Source organism: Camelina sativa, chromosome 19 (assembly GCF_030686135.1).
Source record: "Camelina sativa cultivar CO46 ecotype springtype chromosome 19, ASM3068613v1".
Taxonomy (NCBI): domain Eukaryota; kingdom Viridiplantae; phylum Streptophyta; class Magnoliopsida; order Brassicales; family Brassicaceae; genus Camelina; species Camelina sativa.
Genome location: NC_141898.1, coordinates 26,819,223 through 26,841,554, shown reverse-complemented (window position 1 = coordinate 26,841,554; position 22,332 = coordinate 26,819,223). Strand labels below are relative to the sequence as shown.

At 38.0% G+C, this 22,332-nt stretch overlaps 6 protein-coding genes across 12 annotated transcripts; 2 read left to right on the top strand and 4 right to left on the bottom strand.

The window, feature by feature from the left end:
- Positions 1 to 3,998: 3,998 nt before the first annotated feature.
- LOC147921091 (uncharacterized) lies at positions 3,999 to 5,030 on the bottom strand. Its single transcript, XM_087500416.1, has one exon. The coding sequence runs from the start codon at positions 5,028 to 5,030 to the stop codon at positions 3,999 to 4,001; it is 1,032 nt and encodes a 343-aa protein (XP_087356542.1).
- Positions 5,031 to 6,451: 1,421 nt separating this feature from the next.
- LOC104766757 (pentatricopeptide repeat-containing protein At2g20710, mitochondrial) lies at positions 6,452 to 8,431 on the top strand. Its single transcript, XM_010490701.3, has 2 exons — positions 6,452 to 7,008; positions 7,096 to 8,431. The coding sequence occupies exons 1-2, from the start codon at positions 6,748 to 6,750 to the stop codon at positions 8,275 to 8,277; spliced, it is 1,443 nt and encodes a 480-aa protein (XP_010489003.2). The 5' UTR covers positions 6,452 to 6,747; the 3' UTR covers positions 8,278 to 8,431.
- Positions 8,378 to 10,504, bottom strand: LOC104766756 (pentatricopeptide repeat-containing protein At2g20710, mitochondrial). The gene is made up of 2 exons (XM_087501624.1): positions 9,947 to 10,504; positions 8,378 to 9,793 (listed from the first exon to the last, which is right to left on the bottom strand). The coding sequence occupies exons 1-2, from the start codon at positions 10,223 to 10,225 to the stop codon at positions 8,615 to 8,617; spliced, it is 1,458 nt and encodes a 485-aa protein (XP_087357750.1). The 5' UTR covers positions 10,226 to 10,504; the 3' UTR covers positions 8,378 to 8,614.
- An 80-nt stretch (positions 10,505 to 10,584) lies between these two features.
- Positions 10,585 to 11,516, top strand: LOC147921090 (GPI-anchored protein LLG2). 4 transcript variants are annotated; one of them, XM_087501630.1, is made up of 3 exons: positions 10,585 to 10,703; positions 10,866 to 10,922; positions 11,023 to 11,516. In XM_087501630.1, exons 1-3 carry the CDS (start codon positions 10,649 to 10,651, stop codon positions 11,388 to 11,390), a joined length of 480 nt encoding a protein of 159 aa, XP_087357756.1. In that variant the 5' UTR covers positions 10,585 to 10,648; the 3' UTR covers positions 11,391 to 11,516. The 4 variants fall into 4 exon arrangements, 3 of the variants coding, with proteins under 3 accessions (XP_087357756.1, XP_087357755.1, XP_087357754.1); XM_087501629.1 differs by having other exon boundaries at positions 10,592 to 10,718; XM_087501628.1 differs by having other exon boundaries at positions 10,605 to 10,724.
- On the bottom strand, positions 11,459 to 13,321 carry LOC147921089 (riboflavin synthase-like). 2 transcript variants are annotated; one of them, XM_087501627.1, is made up of 3 exons: positions 12,168 to 13,321; positions 11,792 to 11,834; positions 11,459 to 11,710 (listed from the first exon to the last, which is right to left on the bottom strand). In XM_087501627.1, the coding sequence occupies exons 1-2, from the start codon at positions 12,969 to 12,971 to the stop codon at positions 11,820 to 11,822; spliced, it is 819 nt and encodes a 272-aa protein (XP_087357753.1). In that variant the 5' UTR covers positions 12,972 to 13,321; the 3' UTR covers positions 11,459 to 11,710; positions 11,792 to 11,819. The 2 variants fall into 2 exon arrangements, with proteins under 2 accessions (XP_087357753.1, XP_087357752.1); XM_087501626.1 differs by having other exon boundaries at positions 11,459 to 11,834.
- LOC104768033 (mannan endo-1,4-beta-mannosidase 2) lies at positions 13,302 to 16,300 on the bottom strand. 3 transcript variants are annotated; one of them, XR_015590906.1, is made up of 5 exons: positions 15,346 to 16,289; positions 14,688 to 14,885; positions 14,370 to 14,492; positions 13,980 to 14,154; positions 13,302 to 13,901 (listed from the first exon to the last, which is right to left on the bottom strand). XR_015590906.1 is itself a non-coding variant. In XM_087501625.1 (5 exons), the coding sequence occupies exons 1-5, from the start codon at positions 15,715 to 15,717 to the stop codon at positions 13,502 to 13,504; spliced, it is 1,305 nt and encodes a 434-aa protein (XP_087357751.1). In that variant the 5' UTR covers positions 15,718 to 16,300; the 3' UTR covers positions 13,302 to 13,501. The 3 variants fall into 3 exon arrangements, 1 of the variants encoding a protein (XP_087357751.1); XR_015590905.1 differs by having other exon boundaries at positions 13,980 to 14,127; XM_087501625.1 differs by having other exon boundaries at positions 13,980 to 14,191; positions 15,346 to 16,300.
- Between the last annotated feature and the right edge of the window lie 6,032 nt (positions 16,301 to 22,332).

Genomic DNA, 22,332 nt, shown 5'->3' with positions numbered 1-22,332 from the left:
TGGAAGATGTCTTTAACTTCCATCTTTATGCGGCTATTGACTTTTTGTTGTGAAATAGAGATACTCGAAGGATGTATTCTGATTCAATTGAATAAGTACATTATATAGTAAAGGATAAAGCCATAAGTACAATGAGATTTCTAATCCGACTTAGAATAAGAGAAGGTGGCCAATGGGTCTTATGGACTTAGACATATGAATGGGCCGGTTACAAAGATCCACTCCAAGTGATTTACAGCACTCTCCCTTGGATGATATAACCGTGCAAATGCTAAGAGATCACCGTAATACGCTTGGGGACGCTGCCTCATTAAAACCTTACCAGGAAAATCCATTGAGACAAAACCATGGTGAAAGAAAAAGAGTACAACACGTATTACTCCCCCTGTTCCAAACATCACTAAAAGTCCTTAAGTCTCTGCATCCCAATCTGGTGCGTGAGCTTCTTGAATGTTAATGTCGGTAATGACTTAGTGAAGAGATTGGCTGAATTGTCGCATGATGGAACTTGTACCACTTGAACTTCTCCGGCCTTTTGTAGTTCATGTGTGAAGAAGAACTTAGGTAAAATGTGCTTCGTCCGATCTCCCTTAATGTATCCTTCCTTGAGCTGTGCGATACAAGCGGTATTGTCCTCATATATGATAGTCGCTTCCTTGTTATCGGCCATGCCACAATTTGACCTGATATGTTGAATCATTGATCTCAACCAAACACACTCACGGCTGGCTTCATGCATGGCTAAAATCTCTGCATGATTAGATGATGTGGCCGCTATGGTCTGCTTCATTGAACGCCATGAAATTGTTGTACCACCGTGCATAAACACATAGCCAGTTTAAGACCTTGCATTATGTGGATCCGATAAATAACCTGCATCAACAAAACCAAATAAACCTTCTTTGTTATAGTTAGTATAATATAAACCCAAATCCAACGTTCCTTGTAGGTAACGCAATATATGTTTGATACCGTTCCAGTGCCTTTGGGTCAGACAAGAACTAAATCTTGCTAGGAGGTTCACAACAAAACAAATGTCTGGTCTAGTGTGGCTAGCCAAAAACATTAACGCTCCTATAGCACTGAGGTATGACACTTCTGAACCGAGAATCTCTTCATCGTCCTTCTTTGGGCCAAATGGATCAATGTCCAAATTAAGGCTTCTCACAACCATTGGGCTAGGAAATGGGTGAGCCTGGTCCATATTAAATCTCTTAAGTGCCTTTTCAGTATATGTCATTCAATGCACAAGGATTCCATCATTTATGTACTCAAGCTGCAATCCCAAACAAAACTTAGTTTTACCTAGGTCTTTTATTTCAAACTCTTTCTTGAGATATTCAACTGTTTGGGCAATTTCCCCAGAGGTTCCTAGGATATTCAAATCATCCACATATACTGCTATGATTACAAACCATTTGTTTGCAAACTTCTTTATAAAAATACATGGACTGATGGGATCATTCTTATAGCCTTCTTTGGCTAGGTACTCACTTAGTCTATTGTACCACATACGCCCACATTGTTTCAGTCCATAAAGGGATTTGTTTAGCCTTATGCAGTATTGTTCTCGAGAACCACTCTTATCTTTGAGCTCAATACTCTCTGGTAATCTCATATAAATCTCATTATCTAGTGGACCATATAAATATGCAATCACTACATCCATTAGCCGCAAATCAAGTTTTTCTCTTATAGCCAGACTTATTAAAAATCTAAAAGTCGTTGCATGCATCACAGGGGAGTATGTCTCCTCATAATCTATTCATGGTCTTTGAAAGAATCCTTGGGCTACAAGTCGTGCCTTATATCTCACGATTTCATTATTTTCATTTCTCTTCCTTACAAAGACCCATTTGTGTCCAGCTGACTTTATATCGAATGGTGTCCTTAAGATCAGACCAAACACATTCCTTTTCTTTAATGAATTCACCTCCATGTCAATGGCTTCTTTCCATTTTAACCATTCTAAACTTTGAGTGCTCTCTAATATAGACATGGGTTCATAATCTTCATTTATTTCAAGTGCTACCTTGTATGCACATATTTCATCAATGTTGACATCTTTTCGGTTCTATTGAATTCTAGATATGATATAATTTATTGAGATCTCGTTATTATCAATACCTTCAGGACCTTGAGGTTCAGCATCCCAAACCTCATTCGGTACCTTAGGATTTGCCGCGGCCATGTCTATATTTTCCTTAACCTCGGTTTGATTTGCACCTTTCTTTGATTTCCGAGAATTCTTATCTTTGGAACCTATTGGTCTACCACGTTTCAAACGTGCCTTAGACTCTGTAGCAACTTGATTGTGTTCTTTTTGAACATCAATACGTACTGGTGCATTACAAGCTGGTATGTACGATTTCATAACTTTCTTTGGGTCAACAAAGGAATCTGGCAATTAATTAGCTAGCTTTTGTAAATGTATAATCTTTTGGACCTCTGCCTCACATGCTATAGTCCGAGGATCTTGCCAATTCAAGCTTGTTTGTCTCTCCACCCAACATAGGAAATTCGGATTCAGAAAACTGACAATCCGCGTATCTAGCCTTAAATAAATCACCCGTAGTTGGCTCTAGATACTTAATAATGGTGGGAGAATCATATCCAACACATATTCTCATCCTCCTTTGAGGTCCCATCTTTGTTCTCTGTGGTGGAGCAATAGGTACATAAACGGCACACCTGAATGTCTTTAGATGGGATATGTCTGGCTCATGACCCGTTAGTAATTGGGATGACGAATATTTATGCTCACTAGATGGTCTGATGCATATAAGCTCTACTGCATGTAATACTGCGTGTCCCCAAGCCGACACAGGAAGCTTTGACCTCATGAGTAATGGTCGAGCAATTAATTGAATACGTTTAATAAAGGATTCAGCTAATCCACTCTGTGTATGTACATTTGCCACGAGATGTTCCACACTTACCCCCATGGACATACAATAATCATTAAACGCTTGGGATGTAAATTCACCAGTATTATTTAGACGTATAGTCTTGAGTGGAAAATCTGGAAAGTGGGCTCGCAGACGTATGATCTGGGGCAACAATCTAGCCAACGCAAGGTTTCTAGTTGATAATAAGCAAACATGCGACCATCTGGTCGATGTATCAATAAGGACCAGAAAATATCTAAACGTCCCACAAGGTGGGTGTATTGGTCCACATATCTCTCCTTGTATCCTTTCCAGAAAATTTAAAGTCTCTTTAGTGACTTTTACTGGTGATGGCCTTATAATGAGTTTCCCTTGTGCACATGCCACACATGTGAAATTTTTAGGGATAACTCGTCTCTCTTTAAGAGTGTGCCCATTTGAGTTCATAATTAACTTACACATCATGTTAGAACCCGGATGGCCAAGCCGGTCATGCCATAAAGTGAATTGTTCATTGAACATCTTGTTCATTGCCATATTAGCCTCTATCATATCAATTTTAGCATGGTAAAGACCAGTGGATAATGCGGGTATAGTCTCTAAGACTTTCTTATGGCCTTGGATGATGTTAGTAATATGTAGGAACTCTTGGTTTCCTTCACCCTTAGTTTCAACATGGAAACCATTCAAACGAATATCTTTAAAACTTAATAAGCTCCTCTTTGAGCTGGGTGAATATAAGGCATCACTTATTTCAAGATGTGTGCCATTAGGTAAAATTATATGGGCCTGGCTGTAGCCTTCAATTAAACTTGCTATACCCGCTATTGTGCTAATCTTGACATTTTTCAAAATGAGATTAACAAAGTATCTCTTATCCTTCAACATTGTGTGGCTTGATCCACTATCCACCACAAGTATGTTCTTGTCCTCAGCCATTTCTTAATATGGACAAGAATTATGTTTTAGACATAAAGAATAAAACAAACAAATATATATATATTGAAGAAAATAAAATAATTGAATTTAAACCAAAACTATAATTCAAAATAATAATCCAATAAACTTCAAAGCATATAACATAGAAATTAAATCAAGATAATTTCAAATTTAATTATCCTCTCCTAGACAATCTGAAGTCTCATAATCCAATTGGTCATCATTCTCATGGTCGAAATCTCCTTCACCATCAAGAAGAACCAGGATAGCTTCTGGATTCTTTTTCAAACTCTCTTGATAGAGATCAATAAGGTGCTTAGATGTCCTGCACGTCTTTGCCCAATGGTTCCCCATACCGCATCGGTGGCAAACAGATTTGGTCTTATGTTGCGGTTTGAAAATTCGGTGGCCTCTACTTCGACCACGACCGAAGTCTGATCGATTCCCACGGCCATGACCATCATAATAGTTTCCTTGGTAATTGCCACGACTACCACGTCCTCTACCACCACGGCCACGACCGTGATGCTTGTCTCTATGGACGTAGTTAGACTCTTTGGTCTGTTTAGGCCCTTGAGGCTCTTTATTGGTCATATCAACCTTATGGGCTTCTGGTAATGGAGCAAAACCAGGAGGTCTCGTTGCACTGTTCATTAGTAATAACTCATTGTTTTGCTCAGCAAGTAGCAAACAAGAGATTAGACTTGCATATGTTTTGAAACCCTTTTCACGATATTGTTGCTGAAGCAGTATGTTGTTGGTGTGAAAGGTTGAGAATGTTTTCTCTAGCAAGTCTTCCTCAGTAACCTCCTTACCACATAATTTCAAGATCGAGACTATCTTAAATAGCTCTGAATTATACTCTTCCACGGATTTAAAATCTTGGGTTCTTAGATTTTTCCAATCAAATTGAGCTTTTGGTAGGAGCACTGTCTTTTGGTGTCCATATCTGTTTTTCAACTCTGTCCAAAGGTCAAGAGGATTCTCAATGGTAAGGTACTGATTTTTTAGACTCTCATTAAGGTGATGGCGTATGAGGAGAATCGCTTTGTATCTTTCCTTTTCGGTGGTATCATTACCATCCTCGATACATTCACATAGGTCCTTTGATTTCAGGATAATCTTAGTGTCCAATGCCCATTGTAAATAGTTGTCTCCGGAGACATTAAGGGCAGAATATTGGAGATTGTTGAGCTTTGTCATCTACACAGTACAAAACATGCATCCAATCATTATCATGCAGTATTTAAGACTGAACCATGCAATTAATTTCGTCTAGGCTATGCGGTATTTGAGATCGAACCATGCCATCAATTTAAACTAGGCCATGCGGTATTTGAACATTCATGCTTTTATACATAATTTTGTGGTTAATTCTATGCATGAAAACAATCCTAGATAAATTATTGTCTAGTATGAACAGGAAAATATGCACATAATTTCAAGTTTTAGAAGTTTTCCTTTTTTCTAGATAAGATTTCCTTTTTCTTTGAATAGGATAATGACAAGAATTTTAGGGAGATACATTTTCTCTAGAATTCTGATTTTAAGGTTTGATTTTAGGGTTTTGATTTTAAACAAACAATCAATAATAATCGGATTTAAAACATAGAACAATCAGTTTAATATTTTTCTCTATGAGTTTCGATTTTAGGTTTCTAGTTTTAAGGTTTTCATGCAATCGATTTTCAAGCAAGCAATCAATCACAACCGGATTTTAAACATGGTACAATCAGTTTAATTGCAAACAATCTAAGCAATCCTAAAACTTCATAACAATCGAATTTTAAAGTTTTAGGGTTTAAGGGTTTCAAAGCTTAGGGTTTTGTTTATTGATTGTTTACTTGTAGATTTTAGGGTTCTTATAGAATTAAGGACCAGATTCAATTCATATGTTCTGATAAGGTTTGATTGTTTACCTTAGCACCTTTTGGGGTTGAATGGAATTGATCCGGGAGCTAAAGACCTCGGATAATAAACAAGTTAATCACGAACAGGCCACAAACCTCGAGCTTGATCACGAACTCACGAACTTATCCTCCGTTTTTGAGCTTGAACGAACAAGGGCTGTTGTGCGGCGGTGTAGGGTTTTGGAAATTTTTCTCAGTTGGAGTTTTGGGCAAACTTGTGCTGATAACGTGTTGTGAAAGTAGAAATACTTCAAGATGTATTCTCTTGTATTATTAATGATTCAATCGAATAAGTACATTATATAGTAAAGGATAAAACCCTAAGTACAATGAGATTCCGAAACCGACTTAGAATAAGAGAAAGTGGCCAATTAGTCTTATGGACTTAGACACATATGAATGGACCGGTTATGGAGATACACTCCAAGTGATTTACAACACTTTTTTTATTTATATATATATATATATATATATATAATCATCAATTGCGTTATGATCGATCTCGCTAACTAGTATGATCTTGCTGCTTATGTAAAAGGACCATTCGAATTTTGCCTACATCGTCTGAGAAATTAACCCAATGAATGATATAGTATAATCTGAGGCCTACCTACTACATATAGTTTTGGTTTTCATTCTTGGAGAATCACATTTTGTAGACTTGTAGTGTTAATACGAGTAGGCTCGTGATGTTCTGACCAAAGCTATATAAGTTAGTGATCGTGATTGACTAATTTGCTAAACAAGTAACAACACTTTTTTACTTGTCTTAATCATATGAGAATTCTGGATTAACTATTATCAATTTCAGGACCGGGAGATTCAAACCGGATTTTGTCTAATTGGAAGTTATGGTATTTTTCCGGTTAAGGAGTAAAATATATAATAAATAAAAAACAAAAAAAAAATTGAAAAAAATATGAAGTGCCGTCATCGTATCTCTCTGGTGGACGCAGGCGGACGAGAAAACCTAGGGATTAGGGTCGGGTCAGAGAGTGAGTGTGAGGAGCATGAAGCATCTTCTCCGACAACAATTCCGTTATTTCTTCTGGAACCTTCCTTGCAGGCGCTCCTTTGTTCGATCCCCGAGAACCATACCTTCGCCGGAGCTCATTAATGAGACTCTCAGGCGTCGGATCGAGAGAGTTCAAGATTCGACGGTCTCCATCACCCCTTTGCTCCGAGAACGCGGAAATCAAACGCCACTTGGAGAACTCAGAAGCATCATCTCCTCGCTTCACAGATCCAGTCGCTTCTCCCATGCCCTCGAGGTTACCTTTTTTTTTTTTGTGGATTGATTTTTCAATTTGTTTGATTGTACTGTTTTGTGTTGTTAATTTTATGGATCCAAATTTTAGGTATCGGAATGGATGAGTGACCAAAAAGCCTACAAGCTGACTTCGATGGATCTTGAGGGTCGACTTCTCTTGATTGCTAAAGTTCGTGGCGTGGAAGAAGCCGCCAAGTTCTTCGAGACTGTTCCTGTAGAAAAGAGGGATCTTTACTTGCACACCGCTCTCCTCAACTGCTGCACAACACCCGGAGACGGAGGCTCATTGACTCTAGCCGAGATCACCTTTCAGAAGATGAGAGACCTTGGTTTTGCTGACCACAACGCCGCTCAACTCTTCAGCACCATGCTCTCTCTCTATTACCAGGCCGGTGATCACGACATGGTGGTGAACCTTCTCCGCGAGATGGACGACAAAAATATGAAACCCCAGGGCCTCTCCTTTGAAAAGCTCCTAACTTCCTGCTCCATTGCCTCCGTTTTAGACATCCAAGGAATGGAGAGGTTTTTGAGCAAGTGGGAGGGTATGATTCAGGAAAAATGGGTCACATTCTTCTTTCCAGGGCTGGCCTACATTCAAGCTGGGTGTAAGGAAAAGGGTCTTGCTTTGCTTCGTAGGTCAGAGCCTTTGGTTGGTGCTGCCTCCTGCAGAGATACCATCTACGGGGGTCTCATGCTTGCCTATTGTGCAGAGAACCTGACTAATGACGTTTACCGTCTCTGGAACTTGGCCAAGGCCTACGGGATTTCCTTTGACAGCTCCACATTTTCTCGCATCATCACTTCACTTACAAAGACTGGCAATCTCGATGAGATTCTGCAAGACTGGGATGAGTGTCCCAGTCTTGATCTCAAGGACTTTGGTTTCCAGAACAGATGTGCCAAGGAGGAGGCCGAGAAGGTTGTGAATATGCTTGGGAAGAAGGAGAGCAAATGGGAGAGTTTGGCTCACAAGGTACCTAATTTAGTGGAGGATGAAGATGATAAAGAAGAAGAGAGGATGAAGAGAGTGGCAGAGGCCATGGAGGGGAGGCTACATGACCGCTGGAACCCAAAGAGCAGCATGGCTCTGTCCGCTTATGCCTGCGTGCAATATGTGGAGGGTCGGAGAGACATGGAGAGTACAGCCGACATCCTGAGACTCCTGAACAAGCGAGAGCAAGTGTTGCATGCAATGGACAAAGACCGACTGAGCCTGAAGATGGTGGAGGCAATCAGAGGAGGAGGATACGTTGGTGGAGAAGATTGAACACAATATTTGTAACTCTGTTATCTAGTTTGACTTTAATTTATTAGGCGTTTCTCATTAGTTAACTCATTCGTCTGAACTAATAATAAGTCTACTATAATAGATGGAACAGAAAATGTATAAATCCAATTGGTCTCAAAACTGTTGTTTGGAATGTGTCTTACTACTCCTTCCTTAATGTACCATTAATCTAGTATCAGTTAACTCCATTCTTGAGACAAGCATAACCCAAAAAAATGATTGTAGATAAAACGTAACTGCATAGTATCTCAAAATGGTATCAAGACGTCATTGTTTGGGATGCGTCCCTGGCTAGATTCTTCTTACTTCACCTTCATCAACGTATCAAGTTTTCCCCCATAGCATCAACGATCTTCCAACTCAGTCCAGCTCCATTCATATCGTACAGTAGTTGATCATATGAAATGTGTCCTCGCTCGCTTAACAGTCTCAAAATATTTCTCAAACTCTCCATGTCTCTTTGACCCTCCAGATAGTCCACACAGCTCATCAGCACAACCTGATGTGGTCTCCACCCTGGCTGGCTCACCTCAATCGCTCTCTTCCATTTCTCTACCGCCTTGTCCATTTCACCCGCCATCTTGTATCCGAGAGCTAAACGCTCCCATGTGCTTGTATCCTCCACTCTCCACTTGTGGACCAACATCTGTGCTACTTCCTCTGCCTTCTCCAACATCCCCTTCTTGCAGTAACCCGTAATCAACAAGTGTGGGATCCGAATATCGAAAAGGGAGTGTCCAGCTTCCCACTCTCCGATAATCCTCTCAGCCTCGTCAATGTCATCCATCTTCAAGAGGGCGCTGATCACGCTTATGTATCCAGTGTTATAGAACCCGTCCAGTTCCTTGTACAAGCTCCAGAGACGGTACACCTCTTGTTTCTTACCTGCAGCCCCATAGAATGACATGAGAACCTCATAAGCGTGCTTTCTCTTGTGAGGATTCATCAACTGCTCTGATTTACGGAGCATATCTAGCGCCTTATCAGTTAATCCAGCCTTTAAGTAGCCGTTTGCTACATCGGCGTATGTGCGCCAGTCCAGATGGAGTCCCGGGTCAGCCTCGCAACGCATCAGAAACTTCTCCATCCCGTGTACATCAGATACAACCGAATAGGCATGCAGCCTCGTGTTCACAGTGAAGATGTCAGGCTTGACAGTCGCATCCTCCATCTCACGCAGCAGCTTCTCAACCATTGCGTATTTCCCAGTCCGGACGTAGAGGTTTAGCATGACATTGTAGGGAAGACAGCCTTTGAGGAAGCCAAGGTCTTTCATCTCCTGAAACAATTGCTCAGCTTTGTGCAACGCCTTGTTGCTCGCGTAGCAGTTCAAGAGGGCACCGTAAAGATGGTAGCTCCTCCTCTCAACAGGAATCGTTTCGAAAAACTTGTCAGCTTCTCCCAAGCCGCCAACTTTGGCAATCAAATCAAGCCGAATCGCAACATCTCCCTCAGAGATCTCATGAACTCTATGCTCACTCATCCAATCCGATATCTAAACATCATGAACAACAAAAAGATGAATTTTTGGATATCCTGTGTGTTGAGTAATCATCATCATCATCATCACATAGTGACAACAACAAAAAGATGTAGAATCTTTTTGTTGTTGTTGTTGTATCAAGAAATCAAGAAATGAGAGAGAGACCTGAAGGGCGTGGGAGAAACGGCTGAATTTGCGAAGCATCTTGATGATGCTATGGAGCTCCGAAGTCTTAACCAGATTCCCCTGATCAAGCCATCCATCCAACACTCTGACAATCGAAGCAGAGGGATCTCCGGCCCTCGCGACACGACGCTGTAGAGTGTCATAAGGGTCCAACGCCGAGGGTGTGGTCTTGCTGCCGGAGTGAAAAAGGCAGCTCCTGAGAATGTAATTTGGCTTTGGACGAACAACAAGACGAAGAAGAAGAAGAAGATGCTTCATACTTTGGCGGTGATACAGATTTCAAACAAAGAGAGAGACCTAAGGTTTACTTAGTAAAGGTTTAAAAACATTTGCAAATTTGGATTTTGATTTTGAAACGAACCACTCGACTCGAGTAATTGTTTTAGGGTTTTTTGAGCTGAAATCAAGAATACTGGAATTTTGATTTAATTGTATCGACACGTCGTCGTTTTAGGCTTTTAGAATGGGTTTGGTTCAATGATACTCAGCGGTGTTGTAATGGAAATGATGCAATGGGGTTTTCGTTCTTTCTTGTATTACATTTCCGAAAATGTCTCTCGTCCTTAAACTTTCATTTTACTAAAAAAGAAACAATGCATAATTATTAACAGAAAATTACCCAAACAATAATAAGCAAAAAAGACAAGAGAAGAGAAGAGAGGAAGAAACAGAGAAACAAGAATGGAGATTTCTCCTTACTGTCTGCTTTCTCTTCTTCCCATTTTCCTCCTCTCTGGTTTCTCCCTTTCATGTATCTGTGAATCTCCTCATTTTCTTCCAATCTTTTTTTTTTTTTTTTTTGTTTTCTAATAGAATTTATAAATTCATTTTGTTTGTTTCTATTTTCATGTTCAATAAAACAAAACAAAACACTTAGAAAAGTTATGGATGTGTGCAGATGATGAATTTGATCGTCACGCGGCAACAAGCAGAGCTCTTCTTCAGGCAAGGACCAGTAAAGATCATCCCTCCTAATTGAATATTAGCAATTATTCTTTATGTCTAGTAGACACATGAATCCAAATCTAAATCTTCCTTTTCTTAATTGGAAACAGCCTGCAAAGAAGATTTTGCGAGCAAGAACTACACAATCATAACAAGCAAATGCAAAGGTCCAAATTATCCCGCAACTGTGTGTTGCTCTGCCTTCAAGGACTTTGCTTGCCCTTTTGCAGAAGTTCTTAACGACGAAAAGAACGATTGTGCCTCCACTATGTTCAGCTACATCAACATCTACGGCCGTTATCCTCCTGGAATCTTTGCTAACATGTGTAAAGAGGGTAAAGAAGGTCTCGACTGCACCAACGTCACCCAGTCCGCATCCGCAACTTCTGATTCTATCCCTCAAGCCTCCTCAACTGCATCTCTCGCTCTTCTTTCCACCTTCCTCGTTCTCTGTCTTTTCTTCTTGTCTTCTTCGTAAAGTCTTTTAACAACACATCTCAGATCATGTTCCATGGGTAAACAGCACATCATATATATGCATGCATCTTGTCTTTTAAACTTGTCTTGTTTTACCATTTTAATCGTGGAGTTTTAAAACTCAAAAGGTATACATACATACATACATACATACATATGAAGGCCAAACAAGAAGCAAAACAGAATCTATGTTTCAACATAGGCAATGCCATATTACACAATTTGATTCTTTGGTTTATAAGATGAATGAATTGATCAATTACTGGATGATAAGGTTCATCAGATTTTTGTCACCGTGCCTCCAAGTACGTGGATTGTTCACTACCGTCATTACAAAGAAACAGAGATTAAGATCCATCTTACATAGAAACCAAGGCCAACACAGGTCAAAGCTCCACTCACCAAACTCTCCCAGGTCCCCATGAAATCATCACACCTTCTTTTCCTGCAACCCACAGACGCTTCTTAGCTCAACAACTATAAAGATGCTCAATAGACAAAGTTTCGCTGACACATAGCAAACCAGAGATCCCCAAACAATACCAAATGAAAATGCCCCCCCCCCCCCCCCCCCCCAATAGAATTGCCCAACAAGGAAATTAGGGAACAACAAAAGCACATGGTCCTAGTAGGTTCTTAGACAAATGTGGAGGAGAGATCTCAGAAATCATCCCGACAAAGGGATAGAACAGCAAAAGCAATTCTCCACTATCCTCCAAATCAAACCTACTACTAGTAATAAAAAAAACCTACTACAGGTTTGAGTTGTGTAAGTTACCTCTGACGTGTATCCAGCAACGGAGAGAAGCCTCTCAACATATTTGCCCATGATGTCAACCTCAAGGTTCACTTTTTGGCCAACCCTCTTAGTCGGGATGACGACGTTCTGCTGCGTATAAGCAACCAACATGAAACTGAAGCAGCTGTCATGATCAAAGACATCAACGACCGTCAAGCTCGTCCCATCAACAGCCACAAAACCCTTAGGCACAATGTATTTTAACAAAGCCTTGTCAGCTTTGACCTTGACCCACAAGGAATCGCCTTCCACCTCCATCGATTGGATCACTCCCGTCCCATCCACGTGTCCCTGCACCACGTGACCACCCATCCGGCTCACCGGCTGCAACGCACGCTCCAGATTCACCCGAGACCCTTTCTCTAGCTCCTCCAACGATGTCTTTCGCAGCGTCTCCGGTGCTAACCCGACGGTGAACTCCTCTGCGTTGAACTCCGTCACCGTCAAGCAAGTCCCGTTCACCGCGATGCTGTCGCCGAGCTTCACGTCCTCCAGAACCACTCTCGCCCCGATTTTGAGGTCGAACCCTCCGTGATCGCCCATTCCCAAGTTCTTGACTTCTCCCATTTCCTCCACGATTCCCGTAAACACAGATCGGATGCTCCTCCGGTGATGGGTTCTTCTTGATCTTCCCCATGATGTTGATGACGACTTGAGAGAAAGCTTCGACGAGTCAGGGACGCAATCAAATCTGAGATTCGTAATTGACTCGCCACCAGTTCTGCTTAAGATTCTCGATTGAGCTTTGGGGATGAGATTGAGCCAGTGAGTCAGAGTCGCCATCACCTCTCTGTACGTAAAAAGGGACTAAAAAAGTATCAAACTTTGTTTGGTTGTAAATTAGGGATTTACCAACAAATGAGTGGGGCCAATTTGGAATAAATAATAAGTTAGAGGATCAATTTACAACTCCATTACTTTGAATTTGAAACATGATGGGTGGAGAAGACAAGACTGGCCAACTCATCCACTTCAATACTCCACATATTTACTGTAAACCATCCCACCACATATTAAACACACAACCATTGTTGTTCATGAACCCAAATCACAAGCATTGTTAGGTTTTCTGTGTTTCTGTTCCTTGTTGATATGTAAATGTAACTAGAGGTCTTTGATTCAATCTTCTTCTATTGATCCTCACCAGACTATATTACATAGCTCAATCAACCAAAAACAAAAAACACAAGGTTTTACTTAACTACTTATACTATAAAAATATTTGCGTTTGCATATAAAATGTATGCATGTCCACATGAAGAGTGGCAAGAACAAAAAAGAGGAAAAAAGCAAGTGAATTCTCATGGTCTCTTCTAGGAACACATATCTATGGACTTGTTGTCTTGAAGAAGATGGCGTCCCGTGACCAAACCCAATCTACAAGATTGTTCCATCATTAATCTCTGGATCGAATCTTGTTCCCATGGGACTATACCAAAGTCATCGTTGAACCCTTCCATGCCTTGTATCAAGAACTGCCACATGAGTGTTCCTGCACCAGACCGCCTCCGCTTGGCGGATTTGTATATAATATCAAAGATGGTTCTGTAGAACCGATCTCGCTGCGATGGATCATAGTCCTTGTTCAGATTTGAGAGCCCAAACTCGGTGAACAAAACTGGCTTCTTTAGTTCCTTGTCCCCATCTTCAATATGAGATAGCATCCATTTCACCACAAACTTGAGTTTCTCTTCAAAACCCTTATCGTGAAACCTGCCAACAAAAAAGGGTTACAAATAAGAAGAATTCCACGCACTTGTTGGCACAGCTGTCAAAAAGCAGAGGGCTTACCAGTGATCAGGGTAGATATGAACCGATGCAAAATCGATGTTTGGAGAATCAGAGTTTCGAACAAAATCTGAACCAAGCTCAGATGCCCACCGTTCTGGGTTAACTGTCAGCCGTTTGGGGCTATTAGGACCGTAGAACCCTTCCAAGCCTACGGTTAGAAGATGCTTGTTGTCAACTGATTTAATGAACGCTGTCATTTCGTTAATCCAGTCCTTTTGAATTCACATACCAGACAAAATGAAGAGAACCACAACGAGTAGTAGCATTACTAACGATTACTTCAACAATTACTTAAGAATCTAATAAAGAAACCACCATACTATACTACTTAAGAAGAAGAAGAAGAAGAAGAAGAAGAAGAAGAAGAAGAAGAAGAAGAAGAACTCTCACTTGTAGGGTATCCCCAGAGACATCAGACATGCAGCGAGGCTCGTTTATCAACTCCCATGCAAAAATTGTAGGGTCGTTTCTGTACTCGATCCCAGTTAAAGAGTTTTTGCGGGTGAGCAGCACCTGCCAAATTGATCAATTACACAGAAGCTGCTTATCCCAGGGTGTAAGGTAGGAGTAAACTGATTGTAGCATCTCTAGTTATATATATATATATATATATATAAGTTATATAGTGAACTAGACTAACACATTACACATCCATGTTCAAAATCAAGAAGAAGAGATGAGGATTATAAATAAAATTAAAAAACATACCGTGAGATAATTCTTGAAGTATCTGCGGATAGATGGGTCAAAGAAGAAAGAATCATTGGACGAGCTGAGGCCTACACCTTCTTGCCATGCCCAATTGACGTACTGAGTCTTCCCTCCATAAGCTTGTAAGTTGTTCACTAAGCTAAGAAGCAACCTAACACCATGTGTTTTTGCCTCTGCGATTACATGATCCAAGGCCTGACCACGTTATAAAAAAGACTTTGTTAAGAGAGAGAGAAGAGATCAGTTTATGAGGGCACTAAGAGGCCGAAGATGAACATTTGGGACTGAGAACAGGACAAGTAAACATAAAAAACTCTGAATGCACAGGAAGGTGTAAATCCTGAAATCAGTTAGCCTTGAAATATGCATTGCAAACGATAACAAATGCAGCAGATTCTTCCAATTTCCAAGCTATAATAAGAAACATATACCGAATTGATCAATGAAAAGAGATATGTAAAATGGATGCTGCATTGCCCTAGTCTTATGACCATCTCCGTTGACATTGTGATTAAAATAAGTTGAACAAAGACTAATGTCGACAAACCTTATAAAATTGAAACAAGATTCGTACCGTATGCAGAACCTTTATTAAAGGAATGTATGCTGAATGTGATGAGAGAGAGAGAGAGAGAGAGAGAGGAAAGAAAGAAACCTTGAAGACTCGTTCATCGAATTTGCCAGGAGAGATCTGAAGAGCATTGTAGCCTCCATCATTGAAGGCCCAAGTTCTACAAACAGTGAGACCCATTTTGGCTCCAGCTTCAAGCATAGCACCGACACGGTGTCTGCTATGATCATTGACGGCATGGTCCATGAACCAGTAAGAGTTCCAGCCATTCACATAGAGAGCCTTGCCATCGACCACGAACTGCGTCCCGTTCCGTTTCACGAATCCTCCAAACTCGGCGGGATCATGATCCCATTTGGAACCAAACCACAAATCTCCAAAGGAGAGGTAGATAAAAGCCACACAAGTAACGAAACCTAGAATTGGTATCACTGGGCCGTTCCCACTAGGAGACATGCCTCCACTTCTTCTTCCTCTTATTATTATTAGCTTCAGATTTTTCACAATCGCTTGTAATCTCGCCAGTTTCTTCCTCACCACCCCCAATGTATCCAAATCTCGTCCTGGCAAATAAAAAAAAATCACTCCTTTTCGAGAGACACGCAATCAAACATTTATTGAAACCCAAAACGATCAAATGTTTCGGAAACCCAGATGAAATATGCAACAAAGATTATCCCTTTTAACACTTTGAGCACAGAAATGTGAGCTTGATCATCAACGCACACATTACAGATCTCTCTCTCTCTCTCTCTCTCTCAATCGCTCTGTGTAGACTCGGTTAAGGTCCGGTCCTAATACAGATCTACTAGCATTTTTTACACTTTACATGTAGATAGATATTTGCCAAATTCAAGAAAAATTTGTTGCGAGAAGAAGAGAGGGAGGTGTGTGTAAGAGAATGAGTGAGGAGGAGGAAGAAGAAGAAGGTAGCAGGTAAGAATCAGATTTCAAGTACTTTTGTTTTGTTTTAATGTCTGTCTCTGTGGACAACTGTGCGTTAATTTCGGAACAAGGGCCTTTTTTACGGTGGTGACACGTTGGTGTCATTAACCTATTTCTCATTTTTGTCTTTTTTTTTTTTTTTTCCTTTTTTTTAGATTTACAAAAAACATCGAGTAATACTGTAATACTAAAGAATAAAGAATATACAGTGACATACATAAATCTTATTGTGTGACAAAAAAAGATTTGTTAAATCAGTCTTTTGTTTACGTAACAGTGATGATGATAGACATACACGCACCAAAGTGACCAGAATCCAATAGAAAACAAATTTGGACCGACCAAAGTGAATTTAACAACGAGGTCAAGTAAGGGAGTTGGGTTTGGTTTCACAATGAAATATGTTCTACTACATGTTTGTTTTATTTGAAACCGTGCGTGACTAATTTATCTAGATTTCTCCAGAATATTGTGTAATTTTTTTGGTAACAAACATAGAGAGTTTGTTTAGGAGAGAAGACTACATGAGCTTTCCATTATTGTAATTTCGATTTATTTTATCAAAGGGTCTTGTCCTTAGCTTCTGTCGAGATGCATGTAGATAGGTTCCCCCGCCCACCATCACTACATTATACATTATAGGGTGAATTAGGTGTATAATAAAAAAAAACTATAAAAGAATATAGCATGCTATTTGAAAAAATTAAGAAAATAACGTAGAGGATAATTAGAATTACCGGTGATGATAATGGGGTGATGGTGGTGACCAGAGGTAGAGTGGTGGTCGGAGGTTGACCGGAAGGTAGCCGTAGGGTGGCCGGAGGTTGGCTGGAAGGTGGTCGTAGGGTGGCCGGAGGTTGGCCGGAAGTTGGCCAAAGGTCGCCGGAGATTGGCTGGAGGTTGGCCGAAAGTGGTGGTGGTCGGAAATCGGATCTAGCCAGAAATATAGTAGAAAGAGTGATGTTTGTTAGAAAAAAAAATAATAATAAAAAAAGTAAAAACTGTCGTTAATAGTTAATACATAAATATAGAGAATATAATTGATTGATTTGTTAGAATAGTTAGTTTCTGAGTTATAGTATTTTTTGGTTATACAACCTAACTTCCCTGCATTATATATACCATCAATCATCATGTCTTGTTTTCTTCTTTTCTTTTCTTTTCTTTTGCCGTTTCAACTTCCAAAAGCAACATAAAATATTTTCCAGGAAGTAAAGAGACGTTCATGCATGTTCGATTCTTTCTATAGACTTGTAAATATCATTTAAAAATGCACTGTTGACGCTTTACAAAACAAAAAAAGAGTTAAACCTATAATTTACTATACCTTGCCAAAAATTAGGCAATGAAATTATCCTAATAACAGTTACATACAGTATCTACGTAATCGCTGATACAATATACTACTGATGAGAATATAAGTAATCTTCTGACTAATCTAATTTAACCCCTGCTCACTCAACTAAATGCGTAATATCTTTATATCAAGATTAATTCTTGTATATTAATGTCAGTGCAAGTATGTGTTTGCTGTTGAAAAACGTTCATTCAAGTTTTTTAAACAAGAAGACAAAAAAAAACACCAAATCTTTGTCTGAGTTTTTTTTTAAACTATGATCTTTATATGAAAATAGACCACATGCTAAATGTCATTAGATTCAGAACTTCAGAATCTCAGAAGTCATGTGGGTTATATTTTCTCTTTAGATTTGATAAGATGTTCAACCATGTGAATCCCACATAATCTAAAACTAATACTTAATTATACCTTTGTTTACCTTTATTTCCTTCAAAAAACGAAATTTCGGTTAAATCTTTTTTTCTTTTCCTCTGGTATCTAAATTAATATTTTCATAAAATCACAATTCAGAACCAATAGTCACAATGGTTTATAATTTTTTGCCAATGCTAACGGTATGCATTGCATATAGTCGAGTAAAAAAAGTAAAACATGTCAATCATTTTTCCGGAAAAACATGTGTTCTGTAAAAGAGCATGTGTAAATCTTCTTAGAACAGATCGTATGCAATAGATCTTTCATCATTCTTTTTTTTTGTCATCTGTTAATATTAATAAACTAAGTGGAATACAAGGTGAAATACAAGCTAAAACCGGTAGAATACAAGATTTCCCCAGAGTCTAATGCTCAAAAGAGGAAAACAAAACCGGCGGACAAGTAGAAATCTCCGGAAACATAAGTGAAACCAACAAAGAAATAAACTACAAAGCAAACAATTTTAACTTGGAAAGAGGACGAACCCAAGAACTAAAAACAAAGGCAAACTAGGCTTTACGAAATAAACTAGTCTCAAAACGCAAGGTTTCTTCTTCTGAAGCACTTGTAGCTGAGTTTTACCAAGGATGCCCATGACCAATCCAACAATAACAACCACCACCTCCTATCAAGATGAGAGCCAATCTCTCAAAACAAGAACCAAGAACTTCATAATCCGACAAACAAGACTCGAGTACGCTTCCGGATACGACGACAACGACTACAACGTCCCATAACGTCTAAATAAAAGCCTTCAAAACGCAGTCAGATCTGAACAAATCTGCAAAACAAGACAAGGAGCAAAGTCTAACCTCTCGAATAAACCAAACATGAGGAATGTTCGAGAAAGCTATCAGCCACAACAAGCCACAACAATGAGAAGATCACCAACTGCAGACAACCGAGACTAGCATTTCTTCAATCAACAAACGGAGCCTAAGCTTAGAAGGGGAGCAAGCCTTAAGGGAATCAAAGGTTGGGCGAGATAAAACAGGGGTGATAGGAAGGCAAAGGCTGGGAGGATAACGCAATCACAGCCACACAACACTAACAGCTTCAAATCGAACACCACATGAACGAAAGAACACATGGGAAGGACCAAGCAAAAAAGATACCTTATTCTTCGAGCCATACCGTGGATCCACCAGATCCGGAATTGCTAGCATCTTCTCTGTAAATTGACCCTTCCAACCACAACCACAAACCCAAATCAGAGCTCAAATCAATCCAAAAAATTCCCCAAACCAAAGCCAAACAGCTACTTAAACAGAACTTGAAACAAACTAAAACAGCAAAAGGGGCACTAAGGAACCCTATCACGGCAGCGGCGAGGAGCGCCCGGCCACCAGAGAGGGCAAACGGAGATTGAAGTTTTTTGACGGCTAGGGCGAACTCTTTGTTGGGAGAAAAGTCGAGAGAGTTTTCAATGGTTAAACTTTAACGAGACTAGAATGATCTAGATCTTTCATCATTCAAAGAAATAGGAAATTACTACCACAAATAAAAGACATATAGTATTAATCTATATAATAATAACAATCTGAATAAATGCGACCAACAGTTGTGTCTTTTCAATCGTACCTTTTGAATATTTTCTGGAAAGTCGTGATGGATCATTGAAATGATTATATGAAAAGTTACAATTGTTCACTTGTAAAGTTGTATTGATTGGAACATTTGTATTTTTTAAATCTATTTGTCTGTTTGAACTGTTTTCATTTTTTTGCCATGACACAAAATCAACTAAAATTTCAATCTCAACGGTTTATACATTTTTCTTAATTATTTTATAGCATTCATTCTTTTAAAAGTCAAGAAACTCCTCTAATTCTTGATTTAACAAAATATTTTTGGAATGATGAATCTAATTTACATCTTTTAGTTAATTTTAAATATATAAGTTTAATGAAAATACCTATAGTGTTTTTCCAAGAGTTAGATGGATTACATAGTGAGTTTTTGGATTTGACTTTTCAATATGGTAACAATCCGAATAAATGCCACCAAAGGTTGTGTTTTTCAATCGTACCTTTTGGATAATCTTCCAAAAAATCTGTAGAAAATTTAAATGATGTGTTTAACAAAAAGTTGTGATTGTTCATTGTAATAGTTTTTTTGTAAAGTTGCAACTGCTCATTGTAAAGCTGTGTCTATTCGAATATTCATATCTTTTGAAATCTATATATTTGTCTGTTTGAACTGTTTTTTTTTTGCCATAACACAAAATAATATAAAATTTCAAACTCAACGGTTTTTACAGATCTCTAGATTATTCTCTAGCATTCATTCTTTTAAAAGTAAAAAATTCTTCCAATTCTTGATTTAACAAAAGATTTTTGGAATGATGAATCTAATTTACAACTTTTAGTTAATTTTATATATAAATTAATGAAAATACCTATATATAATAGCAATCCGAATAAATGCCACCAAAGTTGGGTTTTTTCAATCGTACTTTTTGGATAAGTTTCCAAAAAAATTTGTAGAAAATTTAAATTGTGTGTTTTACACAAAGTTGTGATTGTTCATTGTAACAGTTTTTTTGTAAAGTTGCAACTGTTCATTGTAGTGTTGTGTCTATTCGAATATTCTTATCTTTTGAAATCTATATATACTTGTCTGTTTGAACTGTTTTCATTTTTTTTACCATGACACCAAATAATATAAAATTTCAATCTCAACGGTTTTTACAACTCTCGAAATTATTCTCTAGCATTCATTCTTTTAAAAATAAAGAGATTACTCCAATTCTTGATTTAACAAAGGATTTTTGGAATGATGAATCTAATTTACAACTTTTAGTTAATTTTATATCTAGAGTCTTTTTCGAAGAGTTAAATGGATTATATAATAAGCTTTTGGATTTGACTTTTGAATATGGTAATAAAGATATCTTCTATTTAAAAGCAGTTTATATGAGTTTGTATGTATAATCAAGTGCACACACAACAATTGCAATTTTTCGTAGCACCTTTTCGTAAATAAAATATTTTTTTTTGTTTTTGTTTTAAATTCAAACGGTTGTATGTGTTCATTGTAGAGTTGTGTCTTTTCACTATATTTTATTTATATTTTTTTCATCACAACTTTTCGTTTTAATAGGTGTGTCTATTTAAATAGTCATGCTTTTTGAACTCTCTTTATATTTGTCTCTTCATCACTAACTAATAAGTTTGTTGAAACAAATTTTCCATTTTATGTTGAGTTTAGATAATTGAATATATTCTATAATCTAACTAAAATTTTAAAAATGAATATAGTAATATAGAAATTTAGTAAAACTTAATATAGAATTTACACTTGTGTCTATTTATCATCGCTTTTCATAAAACTATTTTAATATTTAAAATATATTTTATTTTGTTCTTAAGAGTTGTGTATTTTAATTTTAATTTTCCATTGATATTGTTTTACTCATTATTAAATATATTTTTAATTATAGTTATTTAATAGAAAATTACATTACTCATTATAACCATTAGTTCAATATTCTCAGTAAGGATCACTTCGTCATAATGATTTTTTTAGTTGTAACTCTTTACCATAATTCTTCATAAAAATATCTTATATATATAATACTTTAAACAATTTGTTTTGCAAAATTGCGTATTTTTCATAATATTATTTGTTATAAGTTTTTCATTTTGATGATTGTGTTTTTAGTAACAGTTTATGTATTTAAACTATTCTATTACATTCCAATAATTTTATAATGTTTATTTTTAAATTTTAAATTTTAATTTTTTTTTTTAAAATACTTCCCCGCAACATCGCGGGGTTTGAGTCCTAGTTATATTTAGTATCAGAGATATCTAGGAGAAATGAACAAGCACAATAATGAACAAAAGAAAAAACACTGTCGGTGATCCTTTAATTTTCTTCTCCATTATTAAAAGAAAGAAATCATTGCTACGTTTTTTTCTAATTCTTGTACATAATTGGATTAGAACTTTAATTTCAGTGTGTTAAGTTTGTCATCAGCATTCTAATATTGTGGTTCCTCTAACTAATGACCTTTTTCTCATTATTTACAATAAACTCCTCATGATTCGTTCTCCAAAAGATACGATCGCCACTAATATATATAGTGAGTGTTTTGAACATATGAACATAATTGCATGTGATGATTTGTATTAAAGTATAAATTACATTTAATGGCACTAATTGCTTTGCAGATCGCACGTTTATAGTTATTTCGTCGTAGGAACATTGAATGAGTTGAAGAGTTCATCCAAATCACGACTTTACCAGATTTCTTTTTGTTATAACTAGAGGGTTAGTATTTTGGACGGATTTGGCGACTATAATCCCAGACGTAAACATATGTTCATTGAGCATTACCCAAAAATTAG